The sequence below is a fragment of the Oryctolagus cuniculus genome, chromosome 1 (genome assembly GCF_051225735.1).
Source record: "Oryctolagus cuniculus isolate XC-2025 breed Fujian yellow rabbit chromosome 1, ASM5122573v1, whole genome shotgun sequence".
Taxonomy (NCBI): Eukaryota; Metazoa; Chordata; class Mammalia; order Lagomorpha; family Leporidae; genus Oryctolagus; species Oryctolagus cuniculus.
In genome coordinates this window covers 238,297,177-238,318,643 of record NC_142867.1, presented here as the reverse complement: position 1 = coordinate 238,318,643, position 21,467 = coordinate 238,297,177, and the positions used below count along the sequence as shown (strand labels likewise).

The 21,467-nt window shown below is 53.6% G+C and overlaps 1 protein-coding gene across 14 annotated transcripts in view; it reads right to left on the bottom strand.

Annotated features, from left to right (window-relative positions):
• Positions 1-21,467, bottom strand: part of CACNA1B (calcium voltage-gated channel subunit alpha1 B) — a 201,815-nt gene that overhangs the window by 130,093 nt on the left and 50,255 nt on the right. For 10 of the 14 annotated variants that reach the window (XR_016229208.1, XM_070068094.2, XM_070068043.2 and 7 more), the window contains 6 exon segments: positions 14,307-14,410; positions 10,963-11,078; positions 10,365-10,421; positions 9,621-9,713; positions 4,205-4,414; positions 3,214-3,326 (listed from right to left, as the gene is read on the bottom strand). Coding sequence is in view for 13 of the 14 variants with exons in the window: in XM_070068094.2 (XP_069924195.1) it covers positions 3,214-3,326; positions 4,205-4,414; positions 9,621-9,713; positions 10,365-10,421; positions 10,963-11,078; positions 14,307-14,410 (693 nt within the window). In the remaining variant the exon portion in view is untranslated. 14 annotated transcript variants of the gene reach the window in all.

The window sequence follows — 21,467 nt, the reverse complement described above, 5'->3', positions numbered from 1 at the left end:
TGGCGGCAGGCCTGCCCCTTACGTCTTCCTGATGGGGCTATCTCAGGCACTACCGCTATTGGTAGCCTGGGGCTTGTGGGCGAGGGGCAGACACCTCCTTTCAGATGGCCCTTGGCTGAGGCCAGCTGGTAAGGCATCACGTGAGAGGCTCAGGAAGGAGGGGAGGCTGGGTGCAGCAGAGAGGACACTGCAGGGGTCCAAACTGAAGTTCCGCAGTGGGGCTCCCTGGGGACTCCCATGTGCAGGTACACTCCTGTCCTCTTTATGTGTGTCATTCTCATTTCCTCTAACCTACGTGTCTGCAATTGGCATGGGAAATTTAAACGCTGAGTATCTGTCTCTTAAATTCAGTTCTACCGTACTTGTCTCTTGCAAACCTTAGCTGAGCGTCAGAGTCCGTATCCAGTCACGGAGAGGACAGGCCAGGCCACAGCCCTGCAGCATGCCAGTCCCTCCTACAGGTCCTCACTCCTCTGTCTGCACTGGAGTTCACTGAAACGCACACTGCTCTGCCTTTCCCACAAATGCCTCGTTCAGAGAGCAGCAGATGTCCTGCCGACAACCAGGCCCATCTGGGATGGCCAGCCAACACTGCGGCTGGGGCAGCGTCTGGGATGGCCTGCCAATGCTGCAGCCGGGGCAGGCTCACTGATCTGTTCCCAGCGACCACTCACTGGCCCTTTATCATCACCACTGATTTTTATTATCATCAGCAAATACCTAGATGTTTGCTTGGGCCGAAGATAGTAGTTTTCTAAGTTCCCTCTTGCTGGCAGTCTTCCAGCATCTCTCCTGTTTTCTACTAATTCTCAAAATTTGTCCCCACTGGTTCACATAGTAGGCAGCCTCCAAGACAGCCTCCAAAATTCTCATCACCCGATTGTCACTCTTCACATAATCCCATCCCCTGGAGGATAGGCTGGGCCAAGACTCACTCTTGGCAAAGAGAACAGTGCAGGAGTCAGGGACGTCACCCGTGAGCCGAGGCTACAAAAGACCCTTGCTTCTCTGTCCTGGGTGCCCCAGCTCTTTCTCAGATCACCAGAAGCCCTATTCTAAGGACACCCCAGCAACCTCTGGAGAGGTTTGCATAACCAGGCACATAGGAGCCTGGAACCTGAGTTTTTGAGGCCTGACAACAGCCACTAGCATGGGCATGGAGTTGAATTCTGTAGCCCCAAATGAGCCTGAGATGACCGGTGAAGACTCTGAGCACCCCAGGTATCACATCCTGATCCCTCACTCACAGAAACACTCAAATGTTTTCTGGTTTAACCACAAAGTGTTGGGATAATTTGTTCCTCAAAAAGACAAATCAATGCAGATTGTGGAAACAGAAGTGAACACTGCTGTAATAAAAGCCAGAGAATGGGCCTTGAGTAGCAAATCCGAGAGACCTTAATGCCTCCTGAACACACAGCTCAGAGAATGCTGGGCATTCCCCTTCAGAGAGGGAGAATCTGACTGGTGCCTGAGGATGGGGTCCTGCAGTGATCATCCAGGAGGTGTGGCCATGATGCTGCCTGCAGTCGCGTGAAACGTAGACAATGTGTCATGAACTAGGAAATCCACCGCAGACTTCTATACCAAGCACTGAAAGGCGCCACCTCACAGGGAGAAGCGACAGCTAAACAGCTAACACACCATCAGCAAAAGGCCAGGGTATGCTTGTTTTGAAAATGCTCACCCTTTCCAGGTGGCACATGAAATGGCATGGTCGAAAGATGAGACCGAGGTCAAGATGGTGACTTTTACTCGCAAACACGGTGCCTGTCACACTTCAAAGAGACAGACAGCATCCCTCACAGAGCCTGTCAGTGAAGCAGGCAGGTGTCAGCCCTCAGACACCACAACAGGACACAGGCAGAGCAGGGCTCAACCCCAAGCAGATCACAAGACATCTACAAAGTTCTCACAGACACGCAGACATTACAGCTTGCACTGAAGGGGACCAGGACAACACCAAACAAAAAGAGGTGTCCCCATTCCCAAAACTCTCCTGGTAGGAAGCAGGCTGGGAAATGTGCCCAGCTGAAGACAAAGGACAGCAACCCGGGGGCAGAACCAAGAGCCCAGGAGGCTTCCCAGGCCAGAGGAGCTAGTTAAAGAATTCCCAACATCTGTTGAGCTGGATTTCAGAACTGTTGTGGCCCAGTGGGTCTCCTGTGGTTCCCACTGTCCCCTTGAGAAACAGGAATGCTGACAGCATTATCCATGACTGTATATTGGTTGTGGGGAAGATAACTTGTTTCTCTAGCTTCTTAAGGCAATAGAGTGAAGGAGCCATACTTAAAGAGCTACGTCCACACCTGCACCTGACTTAAATGCTGAGCTCTGAGCTGAGCTGGAATGAGGTGAGACTCCAGGGAGCTGTCTTCAATAACTCATCTACAAAGGGAGAGTTATGAGAGCTTAACAGAAGTGCGGTGCCACCATGAGAACATTTCAAATTAAGCCAAATTTTCAAGCTGAAATTTTGGCTGAGTCCTTGGCCACTGCAAACTCAGCTGATATCCAAGTCTCTCCCAAGGACTGTGAACCTCCCCTCATCACTTGGAGCCTCCAGCAGGTGCTGACAGGGCCACAGACCCCAGGCAAGTGTCCCACAGCCTCTGCTGGGTCTCGGGGAGATGCTTTTTGTGCTGACCCTGCCCTGCATTCTGGTCTCAACTCTCACAGCTAGCCATGGGCACTTCCTACTCAACGCAGCAGCTTCCTTGTCCTGCCGAGGCTGATGAAGGGATCAGGCCAGGATCACAGGAGGGGCAGGCCACTGTGGCCTGGCACCATGGCCCAGCACTATTCCTCAAAGCACTGGGGCATAGACCCAAGCCTGCTCAAGACCAGATCTGTAGGATGGTTGGGGAACCAGGACCACAGTGGCCCTGAGCTCTGTTGGGGAGAGAATGAGCCCCCCAGAGGCCAGCAAGGGCCCAGCACAGAGGGAACTATCGAGCCTACTGCAGATCCTGAGGGGCTACAGGTAGGGGTCACAGGGAAAAGATGACTACCTGCATGTGGGGAGCAATAGCGGCTGACGCCCCCCTCTGTCGGGCACAGCCAGGGCAGGCCTCCCTCTCCAGCCTCTGCACCCACACAAGATCACAGAGCCCAGCCCACGCTGGGTACACATGGTGGGTGGCACTGTATGGTCAGACAAGAGCATATTGAGAATGCTGTCCCCCCAGGGCATCCCAGCAGGCACCCACTCACCCCAAAGTCAAAACAGTTGAAGGAGGACCGGAAGTAGCTCCTGGGCCCCAGGCCATACATCTTCAGGGACATCTCTGTGAGGAAGAGACCCAGGAAAACAAACTCTGCAAAGTCTAGGAGAAGCCAGAAAAGAGAGGGTTAGAGCGAGGCCTCTGGCCAGACCATAGAACACCAGACTTCTGGGCCCCTCCCAGGATGAGCTCCCCAAGTTCTGAGATCTCAGCCCAGGACAGGAATAAAGAACTGAGAGGGGCGAGGGAGGCGCTTGCTCCAGGGGAATCCTGCACACAGCACTCGGGCTCAGTGGTCAGGGGATGCCAACCAGGTGGCTAGCACTGAGAGCCAGGGAGCTTCTCCTCCACAGCCAGAAATGGCTCTTAGGTGTGTGGAGCAGTTTTAGGGCCCCACGGCTCTCAATGGGAGAGTGAGGGCTTTGTAGGAGCCCAAAGCAGGTGCCATTCCCTGGCAGCAAGAGGGCGAGCGCAGCTGACCCCTAGAGAATGCAAAGCCTCAAGTGCAGTCTGCAGCACAGGAAACAGAGGCAGGGGCCGTGGTCGTGCTTACAGCGCTCTGCGAGGGGTCAAGACTGCTCACCAAGACTCACAGTCCCACGTGGCCAGCAGCCCCAGGAGAGGAAGGGTCAGCCTGGAAATCTCAGTCCTGTTCCCTGGACGTGGGTGGCTGGGATCCCCGACTGGGGCTTCTGGACATGGGACAGCGAATCAGCACTGCACACAGGCACCCCCAGATCCAGTGAATTGTAAAGAAAAAGGAATCAACCAGGATAGCCCTGGGGGTGCGCGACACCAGGACCCTCTTTCCTCAGGAGCAGTCTCACAGGATGGCGGTCTCCAAGGGCCAGGGCCTACGGGTCTGAAGACACAAGTTTGTCTAGCCTGGCTTGCTCCTGCCACCCCCGGGACACGCAGAAGCCCTCCCCTCATTCACACTCTGAGGGTGGGTCTGGCGGGACCCTAGGCCCCTGACGTACACAATGCCGTGGTGAGCCGCTGCGGCTGGTTGTAGTGCACCATGGCCACGCACAGTGTGTTCAGTGCCACCACACACAGCACCGTCCAGTAGAAGCTCTGTGCCTTCACCATGCGCCGGATGAAGAAGCGGAACATCTTCTCCTTCCTCCGGAAGTACGACGAGCTCTCCGTCTTCCCGCTTTTCAGGCTGGCACGGGCGAACGGGGAACCTGGGAGACAGGAGCTAGCTGAGGCCCAGGACATGCACGAGCCTGTGGACACGCCCTCCAGGGAGACACCTGCCTCTGGAGCGCCTACCCACGGACACACCCACGGACACACTCACTGGGGAGCCCAAGACACCCACTTGCCCAGACACCCTCCGGGACACTAGCCCCCAGCCTCAACAGTCGCAGCAATGGTGCCAGTTATCCCTGTCACTCCCTTGACCGGGCCTCACTCCAGTTTCCCAGACAAGGGAAGAAGAAGCCCAGGTGAATCTCTGAGTGCTTACAGGCTCTGGGGATCCATGTGTCTGCACTGGCTATCTCTGTGTGTGCAGGAATGCACGGCTGTGCTGTGTGTGCAGGAGTGCACGGCTGTCCCTGTGTGTGCAAGAGTCCATGGCTGTCCCTGTGTGTGCAGGAGTGCATGGCAGTGCTGTGTGTGCAGGAGTGCACGGCTGTCCCTGAGTGTGCAGGAGTGCACGGCTGTCCCTGTGTGTGCAGGAGTGCACGGCTGTCCCTGTGTGTGCAGGAGTGCACGACTGTCCCTGTATATGCAGGAGTGCACGGCTGTCCCTGAGTGTGCAGGAGTGTATGGCTGTCCCCGTGTGTGCAGGAGTGCACAGCTGTTCCCGTGTGTGCAGGAGTGCACGGCTCTCCCTGTGTGTGCAGGAGTGCATGGCTATCCCTGTATGTGCAGGAGTGCACAACTGTCCCTGTATATGCAGGAGTACATGGCTGTCCCAGTGCGTGCAGGAGTCATGGCTGTGCTGTATGTGCCAGGGCCAATCCCTGGCACTCATGTCATACCCATGGAAGAAAACAGACCATTCCTGCTGAGCCTTTCAAATAAATAAATCTTTTAAAAAAAAAGAAAAAGAAAAAAAAAGAAAGCCTTTGCCAGGAGATGGTTCACACACTTGGACCCTGCACCCACACGGGAGACCCTGATGGAGCTCCTGACTCCTGATGTAGGCCTGGCCCAGCCCAGGCTGTTGGGGGCATTTGGGCAAGTGAACCAACCAACAGATAGAAGATCTCTCTCTCTCTCTCTCCCCCTCCCTCCCTCCCTCCCTCCCTCTCTCTCTCTCTCCCTCTGTCTTTCAAATAAATACAGAAATCCTTTTTTTTAAGTTCATGGAAAATAGAATCAAAAGATAAAGATCTTTAGCAAAAAAACTTCTGAAGCCCATGTCTAGTTTTCTCATAACACACACTTTTCTGCGAGCACTGTGGAGACCTGTCACCTGCAAAGTTGCTCCCATCAGAAAGGGAGACCATTACACAGGCTTAGGAAAAGGACAGTCACCACAATCTACAGAAACACTACAATGACGCAGAAAAGCTGAACTAGAGGGAAGGAAAGGTACCAGGCTAACACAAGCTGAAAACAAAAACCAGCGAGGGCAGGGAGCAGCAGCAGGAGCGGCATTTGTGTCAGACGGCAGTGCCGTCCAGGGGAGGAAGCAGGGACACACAGGAGGTGTTGTGTGCTGAGTGACCCACAGTCTGTGAGGAAGACACACAGTCACCCATTTTCTATTGGTCAAATGGCTACACACACAAAGGTCACTAAAAGCACATGAGGAATCCATCAACTACAGTGAAGGGTCAATGTTCAGGCACCTGTTAAAGCTGAACGCTCCAGCAGGCAGGAAGCAGACACTCATCTGACCAGAACACAGGCACTCACAACGCGGGGTCTCAACTACTGGGATGAACTGCTTTGCTGATGCTGACAAGACTCCTACAATCAGCCATGAAGTAATTTGAACTCGAAAAGGCCACAATTCGCAATTACTCTCTGATAAAATTAGAGATAAGATGATGATTAAAATGTCTTAACAGTTCCTGTAAATTAAGAAGCACACTCTTGGGGAGAGCACTGTAGGGCAGTGAGCTGAAGCACTGGTATCCCTTGCGAGAGCACAGCTTTGAGTCACAGCTATTCCAATGCAGCTCCCTGCTAATGTGCCTGAGAAGCTATAGATGATCTGAGTCCTTGGGCCCCTGCACCTGCACACCCACACTGGACCTGGCTCCTACTGGGTCTCCTGCACCCATCCCAGGCCCCACACTCCCCACGCTGGACCTGGTTCCTGCTGGGTCTCCTGCACCCATCACAGGCCCCTCATGCCCCATGCTGGACCTGGCTCCCACTGGGTCTCCTGCACCCATCCCAGGTCCCACACTCCCCACGCTGGACCTGGCTCCTGCTGGGTCTCCTGCACCCATCCCAGGCCCCTCACACCCCATGCTGGACCTGGCTCCCACTGGGTCTCCTGCACCCATCCCAGGCCCCATGCTGGACCTAGGCATCAGTGCCCACAATCACTCCTCCCTGCAGTCCAGTATTCCCAGGCAGATCTTCTCTGTCCTGGATGCTCAGACCAAAATCTATGATGTGGTCCTAATGTCCCTCTCTTTCTCTAACCCATGTCCAGCTAACTGATCAGCAAATCTTCAAAGTATACCCACAATGCAACCCTTTCACATCACCTTCCCTGCTACCTCCAAGTGCACACCACTGTCCTGGGTCTTTCAGCAGCCTCTGCTCTGGCCTTCTGAACGCAGCCAGGGCCACCTGGAATCCTTGCCTGGACCCAGCCCACCACAGCTCTCTGTCCCCTCCTGCTGCCCCAGGTCACACCTGCCAGGCATATTCCTGCCGTGGGTCTCTCTCCCAGGCGTCCCACTGGCTGGGTTCCCACTTCCTCTAGCTCTCCACTGAGGGGCAGTCTTTTTCCTTAGCCATCCCTGGCCATTCGGTGTGCAAGGCCAGCACCTGCAGGCCCTGGGCACCTAGTGTTGGGACACATTTTGTATCAGTGTACCTAATTTGCTGTCTGATGCTTCCACTGGAATGGAAACTCCAGAAGCTAAAGGACCTTCATTGCTTAGTTCAAAGTTGTAGCTTCAGTGCTTCAAGCAATTCAGTCACTGCCACTTAATACACATTTGTTGAGTGAATGAACACAGAAATGACGGAATACAGAAGAGTTTTTAAGAGAATACTACACACAGCTCAAAAAAATGTTTGAATACTCAGAGAAAATGGAATATTTCCTGACAAAGCATAGATTACAAAACTGGCCCATATTCTTTTTTTCTTGGATTCTATGGAGTCATAGTTTCATTTTACTTACAAAGACCAGGCCATTGAAAAAGACTTTTTAAAGCTCTTTAACTCACCTCACAAAATCAGGACAAAAATTCTATGTGAAACAGAAACAGGAGAACACTCATAGGAAAAATTTTTTAAAATTCCACTGAGGTGACAAAGGACTCAAATCTATAAAATATACCGGCCTCTTGTGATTGACAAGACCAATATGAATGACTGCACAGAAAAGTGGATGAGGTATCAGGACATGCCACGGAACAAATCTGATGGGAAACAGACTTTGGAAGAGGCAGAGAGTGAGACAAGAATGACAGGCAGCGTCCACTGGGGCCAGGGACAAACATCTTCTTGCACTGTCACTGGAAACTCTGAGAAGCCCAAAAGCATGCGTGTATGTTTGTGTATGCTGTGTGTGCCTGTGTGTCCATGTAGGGGGTGCCGGTATGACAAGGGACTCAAAGTTCGATAGGTTATTTTGCTTGGTTGTTTTAAAACAAGGCCTATTCTTCATAAAATTAAATGTTAGTTTGTAACTGGCCCATTTCTAGCTTCTGTACCTCTGCTTGCTTGATAATGGCCAAGGCCACTAGACTGTGGTTTCTCCTGTCTACTCCCGGCTGCAGACACAGGAAAGCACAGGTGGCGTCAAGGTTACAAAAAAACCTGGCGAATTAGCTAACTGCTTCTTGCTTCTGTATGCCTGCTTTCTGCTCGCACAGGCTCACATGCATAATCAAATGTCTGATAAAATTAGGTTCTGCCTTTAAAAAGCCCCCACCCCTGCAACTCAGGGCTGTCTTCTCCAGACCTGCTCTGTGAGAAGGCAGTCGCCAGCTGGCTAAGACAGACTCCTAATCTGACTTCAAAAGTCTTGCTGTGTTTCAATCCATGCACCCCACAACACCAGGTGTGCATGTACATCAGTTGGGGATAGCACAGGAGCATGTTTGTACGTGGGGGGATGTGGGGAGTCTGTGTGTGCATGCATGTGTGTGTAGGTATGTTGCATGTGTAGGTGTGTGCTACATGAGGGGCTTGGAGGTGTGGGGATATGTGTGCCTGTGTATGCACATGTAGGGGAGTGCAGGCACATATATGTACACAGGAGGATGTAGGGGGTCTGTGTGCATGCATGTACGTGGGGAGTGTGGTGTGGGGGGGTGCATGTGTGTACCCATATTTGGGCATGTTCAAGGCAGAGTGCTGTGTATGTGGCTTCATTACAGTGTGCTGTCTCATCAATGAAACAATGTTAACAGGAAACAGATCTTTAGGACAGTAAGGAATTCAAGACTGCATTGGAGGGGCTGGTACTATGATGTAGCAGGTAAAGCCACCACCTGCAGTGCCAGCACCCCATAAGGGCACTGGTTCAAGTCCTGGCTGCTCCACTTCCAATCCAGCTCTCTGCTAATGACCCGGGAAAGCAGTGGAAGATGTCCCAACTCCTTGGCCCCTGCACCTGCATGGGAGACCCAGAGGAAGTTCCTGGCTCCTGGCTTCAGATAGGCCCAACTCCAGCCATTGCAGCCAACTGGGGAGTGAACCAGTGGATGGAAGAGCTCTCCCTCTCTGCCTCTCCTTCTCTCTCTCTGTAACTCTGACTTTCAAATAAATAAATAAATCTTTAAAAGAAAAAAAAGATTGGATTGGACCCAGGACCTTGACATGAACATGGTCTGCCCAGTGTCCATGCCTCCCCCACCCAGCTGAGACATAGGCTGAGGAACAGGCCATGGTGGAGGACAACCTGGACACTCAGGTGCTAAGGGGACTAAACAGCTGTGGGGGTAAATTCCCCAGGATTTCCTTTTCACAGAGGGGGAAGCAGGGGATGAGGTGAGGGCCTCCAAGGCATAGCCCAGGGAAGGTGGGGGACGTGGCCAGAAACCTCTGCCCCTTACAGGACTGTGTAAAGGTCTGGCCTCCAGATATGACCAGGGCTGTATGCCCCTGTGGGAGACAGCAAGGCCCATGAGATGAAGGAGCAGGCACTGGGGCACGAAGACAGCCCTGCTGCAGCTGGCGTCGGGAGGGCCAGTGCACACTGGGTCCAGGGCCAGGCCACGCAAAGCCAAGGGTACTCACCGGGAGCACAGAGGCCTGTGAGCCGGCCCTCCCCCTCCTCGGCCTGGATCAGGTCGCTTCTGCTCTTCTTGGCAGCTGCTCTCTTCAACACTGCTTTAAGCAGAGCGGGGGACGCTGTGAGTGACCTGCGTGGGCTTAGCCTCCCCACAAGTGGCCACCCCTGGCCTCTGTCTGCGCTGAGGATGAGGCAGGATGTCCCCAGCCCTGGGACCCCTCAGTCCCAGCACAAAGAACAAGGAAGTTCTGAAGGTGGGTGGTCACTTTCCCTTCCTTCCACAGTGAGGTCAGTGGAGAGGCCTGGCCACCAGGGAGACCAGGAGCAGCCATCTGGAGCAAGGCAGGGCTGCCAAGGGCTCAGTGCAGAGCTGCTCAGAGCATGGGGGCCACCGAGTGGCAGCAGCTGTGGCCCTGCTGCCTGGCGCTCACCTGAGCAGTGGGTGTGGAGAGAGGGCCTTCCTGCTGCTATGGCCTCACCCCAGCCTCAGTGGCCCCTGGTGGTCCCAGGGTCTTCCCATGGCCCTTGGGAGCAGCAGCCCACGCCCTGGGACACAGTGTGGTTTCAACCTGCAGCTTTAAGACTGCAGAAGCAGCACCATCCACAGAACCTGCTCAGGTGATGACGTCAGACTTCAGCCTCAGGTCTATCACGTGACAGAGGTGCAGGCACCAAGCCCAGGGAACACACCACGGTCCACCAGCCAGCTGCGCTCTCCCAACACCAGGAGGGCAACCAGAGCCACCTACCATCCAGAGGGGACTTCTCCTCTGCGTTCCTGTCCTCCTCAGCCAGCATGACTTCCTCTGCAAGGGGAAATAGCCTTGGTCAGAGCCCTCCCAGCCCCAGCAGAAGACCCTGCCATGGCCTTCTTAGCCCTTATACTTCCAGGACACAGCAGGGCCTGACCCAGACCACGGTCCACAGACAGGGCCCAGCTGCCTCAAGTCTGTCTTGTGTCCCCAGCAACACCTGACCCTGCCCCACAGGTGGCTGCCTCTCAGGGGAGTCCTTGTGAAGCCTCACGAGGCAGGAACAAGTACCCCACCTGGCAGATAGCGCCTGGACCAGGGAGAGACCCAGGTCAAGGGCAGGTCAAGGGCACAGTACTTGAATCCAAATGGCAGAGCCCAGCTTCAGCTGTGCCTTGGCTTTTAATCCCCCATTAGAGAAGCCAGGTCCTCGGAGCCATGTGGTTGCCTGGGGCCAGGCCCCTGGGTAGTCGCAGAGAAACCTTTAGAGCCTCAACTTCCCTCCATCAAACTCCATGCAAAGCAGGGGACCCCAGCTGGCTGCAGAAGGGGCTTGGGGCCAGGAGCTGGGCAGCCCACTCCTACTGGCTCTCACCAGCCTTGAAGATCCACTCCAGGTACCCGTTGAGCTCCCGCTCAATCTGCTGCTGCCGCCGGAGCTTCAGGAAGGCGCGGCGGTTCTCCACTCTCTCGCGCTCCTTAGCAAACTCTCTGGAGGTGCCGGGGATGGACAAGTAAGTCATCAGGAGACCACAGCCCAGAGGTGTGCCACCCCCAGGGGAAGGGGCACTAGCAAAAGGCCAGGGCAGGAAACTCCAGCTCTTCTAAACTGAGCACAAGGAGGGCGCTGCTCAGCTCCTACTAAGCTCCTTGCTCCCCAAGACAACCTGCAGCTCACAGAGACATCTCCTTGGTGCACAGAGGGAGCATTCGAGAGGGCAGAGATGGCTCAAACCCCCACCTACCACGGGCCTAGGCAAGTACCCCCATGGGCCAGGACTGCCCTGCTATCTGCTGTCCAGCACACCCATGTCCAGCCCCAACCTCCCAGCCAGAAGAAAGGCATTCCCACACCGTGCATGCGTGTATCTGCAGAGAAGCTTCTCGGCTGGGTGTGGTGTTATGGCAGTCCTGACTCCTGACACACACAGCCACAGTGAGAGAGAGTGCATGGGTCTGATAAGGACAGACGCTAAGCCTCTGGCCAATGTGTCCAGGCAATAAGACAGGCCAGCGTCCCACCCAGGCCTGCCACCCTCCTATCTGGGCATCCCACTCCCAAATGTAAAGGCAGGCAGAGTCCACGGTGGCCTCTTGGCCACACCCTGAGACAGGGAGTAATGATACGGCTGTAGCTGTCAGGAGTGCTGCCGACAGAAACTAACAATGGTGTCCAGTCCCTACCACAGGGCTAGCAGCAGGGCCCATCCACCCGCTCGCCCTGTCCTCACAGGATGAGAAGGGCCATAAGGGGAACCAACAGCTCCACTTCTCTGGGATGCCAGGAGGACAAGAGCCCCAGAAAGGAGGAAGAATGAGACTGAATCAGCTCCGAGCAGCTCCCTCCTGCAGTTCCTGACAGACATGACCACACCGAGGCTGGACCAGCTCCCAGAACCAGCATCCACCCCAGGCAGAGCATGCACAGGAGTGCCGGCCCTGGCTCTCAGGACCAGAAGAGAGCCCAGGGGTCCCTCTGCTGGGACTGGACACCTGAGGGAGGGCTCAGCTGGGCTAACCAGGAAATCACCCCCATTCCCTCTCCCAGAGGGCAGAGAGCCTACAGGTGGGAAAGCAGCTGGGAAGATGCATCGCCCCTCCACATACATAGCTCTGCCCTCTGCCTCCCCTCCCACCTCCAGCCCTGCCTGTATGCTCGGCACAGGAGGAGGCACGTGCTGCTCTGTCCCAGAAACCCCTGGTGTTCCCTCCACTCTCCCACAGTGCAGTATGCTCAGCACAAAGCCCACACTCCCCAGAAGCCTGGTCGCTGCCAGTGCCCGCTGGTCTCTGAGCTCTCTTTCTGCACTGTACCCTTAGCCTCGCAGCCCATGTGCCACCCTCTGCTCTGTGGACCCTGCCCCAGCTTTCTCAGCCTGGCTCATTCCTAGACCCTCTCTGGCTCTCACCTGAGAAACCCCTTACCCAGGTGCCCTCTTGGAGCCCCAGCTTTCCCTGGCTTCCCCACCAGACTGGCCCCTGTGCTGCGGGCTTCTGTGGCCCCTGTGGAGGTGCTAAGAACGACCTGAGGAGACAACCAACCCCGTCCTCAAGGCAGAGGACCGCGGCTAAGGATGCGTCTCCGAGCCAGAGCCCCTGGCTGCCGTCTGTCTGCATGCCTGCTGCTCAGGCTTGCGGGTCAGCTGCCTCTGGAGTCCACCAGACTCTTCCCACCCCGCGTCCAGAGTCCTAGACCTGAGCAGCAGTCTCGAGGGTGGAATAATGAGATTTTTTCTTCCCACCTTTTACGGAGTCTGATGCTTGGCTGGGGCACAGAGACAGGCCAGGCCCAACACCCTCCACCTCCTTCCCTAGGCAAGGGCGGCGGCCTCAGAGCAGGCCATGGAAGCCTGTCTCTTCTCACTCCAGTGAGAGGTTAGGAAACACCTCTGCCCAGGAGAGACTCCCAGCCCTGTGCCCTTTGTGTCTTCTCCTGGAGGAGCTCACACAAAGAGGCAATCAGAGAGGAGAGGGCAATGACAGGGGTCCAGGCTGCAGCTGAGACACAGAGGCCACATGTGTGGCCACTGTGACAGAGAGGCTCTGTACTCATTGAGGCTACCTGGAAGCCCCAAAACAGACTACACCAGGGACACACGGCACAGATCACACCAGGACAGACAGGGCAAAGACAATGCCAGGTGAGACACAGCACAGACCACACCAGGGGGACACATGGCAGAGACCACACAAAGTGAGACAGGGCACAACCACATCAGGGGAGACACGGCACAAACCACACCAGGGGACACACGGCACAGATCACACCAGGGGAAACATGGCACAGGTCACACCAGGGGGGAACACCACACAGACCATACCAGGGGGGAATACCACACGGACCACACCAGGGGAAACACGGCACAGATCACACCAGGGGGGAACACCACACAGACCACACCAGTGGGGAACACCGCACGGACCACACCAGGGGACACACGGCGCAGATCACACCAGGGGACACACGGCACAGATCACACCAGGGGGGAACACCACACAGACCACACCAGTGGGGAACACCGCACGGACCACACCAGGGGACACACGGCGCAGATCACACCAGGGGACGCACGGCACAGATCACACCAGGGGGGAACACCACACGGACCACACCAGGGGAAACATGGCACAGACCACACCAGGGGGGAACACCGCACGGACCACACCAGGGGATGCACGGCACAGACCACACCAGGGGACACACGGCACAGATCACACCAGGGGAAACACGGCACAGACCACACCAGGGGACACATGGCACAGACCACACTAGGGGACAAATGGCATAGATCACACCAGGGGAGACAGGGCACAGACAACACCAGATGAGAGAAGGCACAGACCATACCAGGGGAGACACAGCACAGACCACACTAGGGGAGACACAGCACAGACCACACCAGGGGAAACAGCACAGACCACACAGGTGAGACACGACACAGACCACACCAGGGGACACACGGCACAGACCACACCAGGGGAGACACGGCAGCAGCCCTTCCCCACAACAGAGCCAGAGCTTGAAACATACTGGTAAGGAGGTGGGGGATGGTAAAGGGACAGAGCAAGAGAGGCCCAGGATGCTGGCAGTCACTTCCACAGAGGGTTACCCATGGGACCAGGTGCCCTCCCCACTGTGACCAGGTCCAGCTCCACTGCCCATTCCCCTTAGCCTGAGAAGACAGAGGGGCACCTGCACAAGCCCTGTGTGCCTCTTACCCTGAGAGCACACCCAGCACCAGGTTGAGCATGAAGAAGGAGCCGATGATGATGAGAGGGATGAAGTAGAGCCAGTTCCACGTGTTGCCGGCTGCATCGTTTGTCTGGAAGGAGGAAAGAGGAAGTGAGGACAGGTAGATAAAGCACACAGCCTTGGCCAAAGCAGTGCCCCCGCCCATATCAGTTCTCTCTCTCAGAAGGAGCCTGGCCAGAGGGAGGGGCCCAGGCCCAGGGGTCCAGGCAGGACCCACAATCAGACCTGCCCTTGCCTGGCAGAGCTCTCTCCAGGCTGCAGCTCCCAGGGCAGAGGGAATATTGAGCCCTCCCAGGCACTGCCCTGCAATGCCAGAAGGCAGGGAGCCCAGCGAGCCACAGGCTGCTCAGGATGCCCCCCGGGTAGGGTGTCCACGGCCTCCCCAGGCTGCCGGGTGCCCCGGATAGGGCACCCACAGCCTCCCCAGGCTGCCGGGTGCCCCGGATAGGGCACCCACAGCCTCCCCAGGCTGTCAGGTGACCCTGGGTAGCTCCGAGACATTTCATCCCGAATGTAGCCCCACAGGAGCTCTGTGCCTAACCATGGCACACAGCAACAGTGAGCCTCCACGCTGCATCCCCCCAAGCTCCATGGGGACAGTTCTCACCATACACCCAACCCAACACAGAACCAGCACTGGGGCATGACCTGAGTACAGAGAAGGCCCAGCTGGGGCCTGTGCTTTGGCGCAGCAGGTTAAGCTGCCGTCTGCAGTGCCAGCATCCCAAATGGGAGCCAGTTTGCAGGAGACTTAAGACAGAGCGGAAGCCCAGCCAGAGGAAGGGCACCAGTTATAGTTCCAGCTGCTCCACTTCCCATCCAGCTCCCTACTAATGTAGCTGGGAAAGCAGTGGAAGATGGACCAAGTGCCCAGGCCCCTACACCCATGTGGGAGACCTGGAGGAAGCTCCTGGCTCCTGCCTTTGGCCTGGCTCGGCCCTGGTCGTTATGCTCATTTACAGAGTAAATCAGTAGATGGAAGATCTCTCTCCTTTCCTTTTGTCTGTCTATCTGTCTGTCTCTCTCTCCCTCTCTTGCTATTAACTGACTTTCCAATAAATAAATAAATCTTAAAAAGAAGAAGGACCAGCAAAGGCCACCTCCCCAGATAGCACAGCCCACAGAAGGGTGAGCTCCTCCAAGTCCCATTTAACCACACAGCTGCTGCTTGGTTTTTTAGTTTAGTTTTTTTGTTTGTTTGTTTTTTGTTTGTTTGTTTGTTTTTTGACAGGCAGAGTGGACAGTGAGAGAGAGAGAGAGAGACAGAGAGAAAGGTCTTCCTTTGCCGTTGGTTCACCCTCCAATGGCCGCCGCGGCCGGCGCACCACGCTGATCCGATGGCAGGAGCCAGGTGCTTCTCCTGGTCTCCCATGGGGTGCAGGGCCCAAGCACTTGGGCCATCCTCCACTGCACTCCCGGGCCACAGCAGAGAGCTGGCCTGGAAGAGGGGCAACCGGGACAGAATCCGGCGCCCCGACCGGGACTAGAACCCGGTGTGCCGGCGCCACAAGGCAGAGGATTAGCCTAGTGAGCTGCAGCACTGACCACAGCTGCTGCTTGGTTTTTACGGGTCTCTGGCCTTAGGCTTGGTTAAGAGAGGGTGGAGAGCAGCTTTCCCCATGTAAGTCCAGTGCTAGAGGTGAACTGGAAGGAAATGGGCACTGGCAGTGGGGGACCAGCTGGGCGTCTGCTCCTCGCTTCAGAGGCTGTTTAAAGCCATAGGCCAAGGCCCCGGCAGGACAAAGGCTGGAGGAGAGCTGGGCCCTGACTGAGGTGCTGTTGTTAAGGCTCCAGGCTTCCTGTGTCTGCCAGCCTGGACAGGATTTACAGATTCTGCCCTGGAAAGTCCTGAGTTCCCTGGACAGGTTGTGACTTCCAACCCCTAGGCAGTTCCAGGCTGGCCAACAAGATCTGGGACATAGCCTGAAACTGACATTCAAAATCACACCTCTACCTGAAGCTTGTGTTTCCAGAGCACACCTTCACATAGACGTACATGCAACAGGGGCCTGCAGACCAGGTGGCCACCACTGCTACCAACCTGCCTCAGAACCTGCCTGCCCTCCTGGGAAAAAGGGGAGAGGCCACTGCTGCAGGCTTGGCGCCTCCCCCAGCACCCCCTCCCCTACAACCCCACCTTTTCAGCACCCAGGTCATTCTGGCTGAGAAACAAAAAAGAATCACTGACCAAGGAAAGGAAGAAAAAACAATGGAAAGAGAAAGAGAAAAAGAGAAAGAAAAGAAAAAGGGTAAATAGACATTCTTTCCCCTTTTGGGTTTTCTAAATTTTGTTTGATAATTTTAACAAGGGTCACATATGTGGCACAGCAGGTGAAGCCCCCGCCTGCACTGCCAGCATCCTATATGGGTGCTGGTTCAAGTTCCCGCTGCTCCACTTCCAATCCAGCTCCCTGCTATGGCCTGGGAAAGCAGTGGAGGACGGCCCAAGTATGTGGGCCCCTGCACCCACATGTGAGACCTGGAAGAAGTTCCTGGCTCCCAGCTTCGGATCAGCTCAGCTCCAGCCATTGCAATCATTTGGGGAGGGAACTGGCAGATGGAAGACCTCTCTCTCTCTCCCTGCCTCTACCTCTCTATGTAACTCTTTCAAATAAATAAAATAAAATAAAATAAAATAAAATAAAATAAAATAAAATAATTGAAGCAAAACAAAAACAAAAACCACTACCTATTCTGGCCATAAATGGCCATACAGGAGAGGTTTAAGGTGTTTTGTCGTAAAACGGAAGGGCAGAGAGCTGTGAAGAAGAAGAGGTTTACGTAATTCCTTGGATGAGTCCAGTGATGGCCCCAGGACAAGTTACGTGCATGCAATGCTGGAGCAAGCCACTGGGAGAGCACACCACAGTGCACTCACGCACACAGACAAATCAAAACGGAATTCCGAAAGAAGTTCAAGCAATACACAGGAAGGTGGGTGGAAAACCCAGATATTAAAATAAAACAAAAGAAAAAAAGAAAACCACAACTCAGAAAAAATAGAAAACAAAAAATAAAACGGCAGACTTGAGCCCAACATTTCAATAGTTGTAAGAAATGTAAATTGTCTTAATACATCAATTAAAATAAAAAGATTGGCAAAGTGGACTTAAAAACGTTGATTGACCTACCTGCTGTCTGTAAGAAACTGAATCCCAATACAACAACTCAGGCATGTTGAAAGTACAGTACTGGAAAGTATAAACCATGCAAATGTTAATCAAATGAAAGCTAGACTGCTATATTGTGGTGGAGGTCTCTGTCTTTTGATTAGACTTGTTTCTAACTGACATAACTGAAGCTGTGGTAGAGGCCTTCCCAAGGTCAGAAGAAGAAAAAGGGAGGCATCTGTCCTGGTTTGGAGGACCTGCCACGGATGGCAGCAGGGGAGCCTGATCAACCTCCCAGAGTTGCCCTAGTAATCTTGTAAGATGCCGGAGCGCCGAGACAAAACCCTAACACTCAGGTACTGGGCATGGGCTGGTGGCCCCAGGGCTCCCAGCTATGACCAGCAGAGCAGAGCTTGGCAAGGAGCCAGGCAGATTCTGGGTGGCTTGAGGGCCACACTGGGGACAGGGCCCTGCAAGGGGCAGGGCATGAGCAAAGCTGGCTCTGTGCATTCATGGGATCTGTAAAGAAAACTTCTATCAGCCGCTTCCAGTGAGTGTCCTGACATCTGGGGTGTGGTGCGTATCCACAGGTGGGAGGGCAGACGCAGGAAGCTGGGGGAGGTGGAGTCCTCCCTGCTCTTGGGGCTTCTTTGGGGTTCCCATCTGTCCCGGTGCTGAGTTTTCACAGATACTCTCTTCAGTGACTGTCACGGCCTCCTGCATGGGGTCAGGTTGGTCTTTCAGAGCTGGAAGCTCGTACCCATCTGTCCCGGTGCTGAGTTTTCACAGATACTCTCTTCAGTGACTGTCACGGCCTCCTGCATGGGGTCAGGTTGGTCTTTCAGAGCTGGAAGCTCGTACCCATCTGTCCCGGTGCTGAGTTTTCACAGATACTCTCTTCAGTGACTGTCACGGCCTCCTGCATGGGGTCAGGTTGGTCTTTCAGAGCTGGAAGCCCGACCCCAAAGAGCTTTGGCGACATGGCACTGTTCGCAGGGGTGGTGAAACAGGTTCTTGTCTCCGTGCAAAAAAAGAGTTTTGATATAAGAAAACAGTGGTAAATGAAAAAATAACACCTGGCAGGACAGGTAAAATAGGTTACTGCCTCTGTGCAAAAAAAGAGTTCTGATGTAAGACAGAGAACAAGGGTACATGGTTTACTGGGAAACATGTAAACAAAAATACATGGTTTAATGGGAAAAAATACACCCAGGCATATCAAAGGGCTGAGAGCTGAGCACACAGCCTGCATTCAGACTGGGGGTTATAAGGGAACGGAGTCCAGTTCTTCTTGTGGTTTCTCCTTCCCCTCCTCCCTTTCCTCTAGCACAAAGAGTTTACTGAGTGTGAATTAAATAAAATTCACTCTAAAATGTTAAAGCAACTATCTCGGCTCAGCTGAGTCTCTGACCTTGGGACTTCTAGTTGGATCCATGAAACTGTCAAATAATAAACATGGTATAAAGTTGACATTTTTTTCATAACCTAAAATCCATCAGCAGGTTACAAAACCAAGCTTCTGTTGTGCTTGAATAAGGCCTAAAAGGTTAAGCCTCATTCTCCTCCCCTCTGGCTGTAGCTTCTTTGAAAGAAGAGAGAGGCAGACTAGACTTTTCCTCTTTGGTTTGTGGTGTTAACTCCACCCCTTTTCTGGGAGTGAAGGAGGAAGATCGCCTGTCTCTCAGCCTGGGACAGTGACACTTAGAATTCTCCTAAATGTAAGTTAACAATCTCCAGTGGGCTCCTCGCCTGCAGCACACTTACCCTTGGCCCACGGTCACCTTTGGGACCTGTCTTGCAGCTGCCTGAACACGTGTTTGTTTCAGAAACAGTCCCAGCTATCTGACTGTTGACTAGGTGTCAGCCTAAGGTGCTTGTTAGGTGAAAAACTAGGCTCAAATTCAATCTAAAATCTAAAGAGACATACTTGCAACAATCTCACACATAACAATGCCAGGGCAATGACTCTTATGCTAATGTGGTTCAGCTGTAACTGGATAATATAAATCTAAATTATACTGCCTTAAGAAAAAAAAAAGGTGGTGTTTTATAGCAACACTGCCAGTCTTCCTGAGACTAGATGAAAATTGGCCATTTAATAGATCTCAGGTTGATAACACTGATTTCCAGTTAGGGTTGTTCCATAAAAAGTAAAATAAAGTTCCACATAAGAGTAATTTTAACTGTAATTAAGATAGGGTATGATATAATATCAGCATCTTAAGTCATCTGTGTGTAATTACTAAATGTAAATTGGATAAAGGTAAATGAGATAAATGTGTCTAATTGTAAACTTAAGTACTTTTTTTTTTTTTTTTTTTTTGACAGGCAGAGTGGACAGTGAGAGAGAGAGAGAGACAGAGAGAAAGGTCTTCCTTTGCCGTTGGTTCACCCTCCAATGCGCCGCGGCCGGCGCACTGCGCTGATCCGATGGCAGGAGCCAGGTGCTTCTTCCGGTCTCCCATGGGGTGCAGGGCCCAAGCACTTGGGCCATCCTCCACTGCACTCCCTGGCCATAGCAGAGAGCTGGCCTAGAAGAGGGGCAACCGGGACAGAATCCGGTGCCCCGACCGGGACTAGAACCCGGTGTGCCGGCAACGCAAGGTGGAGGATTAGCCTAGTGAGCCACGGCGCCGGCCCTTAAGTACTCTTAACAACTTATATTCTATAAAAAACTTTGGATTTGTTGACAAATAGGTTTTCATAAACTGTCTATAAATAAAAATAATTCGGCTGGCGCCGTGGCTCAATAAAAGAGATTTTTTTGGATATAGAAGCTATCAATCTATCTTTTTTGACGTAAAATTAAATCTGATTCTGTTAAAGCAATGAGGCTTTTAAAAACATATATGTTGGCCGGTGCCGCGGCTCAATAGGCTAATCCTCCGCCTTGCGGCGCCGGCACACCAGGTTCTAGTCCCGGTCGGGGCACCGGATTCTGTCCCGGTTGCCCCTCTTCCAGGCCAGCTCTCTGCTGTGGCCCGGGAGTGCAGTGGAGGATGGCCCACGTGCTTGGGCCCTGCACCCCATGGGAGACCAGGAGAAGCACCTGGCTCCTGCCTTCAGATCAGCATGGTGCACCAGCCTCAGCGCACTGGCCACAGTGGCCATTGGAGGGTGAACCAACGGCAAAGGAAGACCTTTCTCTCTGTCTCTCTCTCTCTCACTGTCCACTCTGTCTGTCAAAAAAAAAAAAAAAAAAAACACCTATATGTTAGTAGATATTTGAAAATAGTCTTTTTGTTTTTTGTTGAGGTAATTTTTCTGTTCTGTCTTAAGTTGGGCCATCATCTGCTGCCTCGCAGGGTGTGCAATGACAGGAAGTCGAATCAGAAGCAGAGCAGCCAGGACCTGAAATGATACTTCAGTATGGGATGCCAGCCTCACAAGCTGCCACATAATTCTCTATGATACAATGCCACCCCATGGGTTTTGATTCAGTTCATGTTTAAAAGCTGTCTGGATTTTATGTATTATTTCAACTACAGCAACAGGGGGCTGGTGTTGTGGCACAGTGGGGTGCCAGTCAGAGAGCTGCTTCACTTCTGATCCAGCTTCCTGCTAAATGCATCTGGGAAGGTGGTGGATAATGATCCAAGTACTTGAACATCATCAAAATAAAAATCTTTTGTACTCCAAATCACAACACTAAGAAAATGAAAAGACAACTCCAGATTGGAAAAAAAATTGAAAATCATACATTTGATAAGAGATCAACATAATATATAAAGAAACCTTACAGGTCAGTAATGAAAAGAAAACAATTTAAATGGGCAAAAGATATTGTCGCTCCCCCATTCGCGGAGGAACGACACAGGACCCTGCGCTGTTCTTTTGTCTGCTCGGCCCTTCCGGGGTTTGCTGCTGGTTCTTCCCGGGTTGGCTGCCGATCCTTCCACCTCCGTGGAAGGGCGGCTCCCCCTGCCACTTTCCCCACTTCCGCGGGGGAGCGGCACACCGCCGGCCGGCTCTCTCAGGGGCTGCTCAGATGTTATTCGGATGTTCCCCTTAGATGTT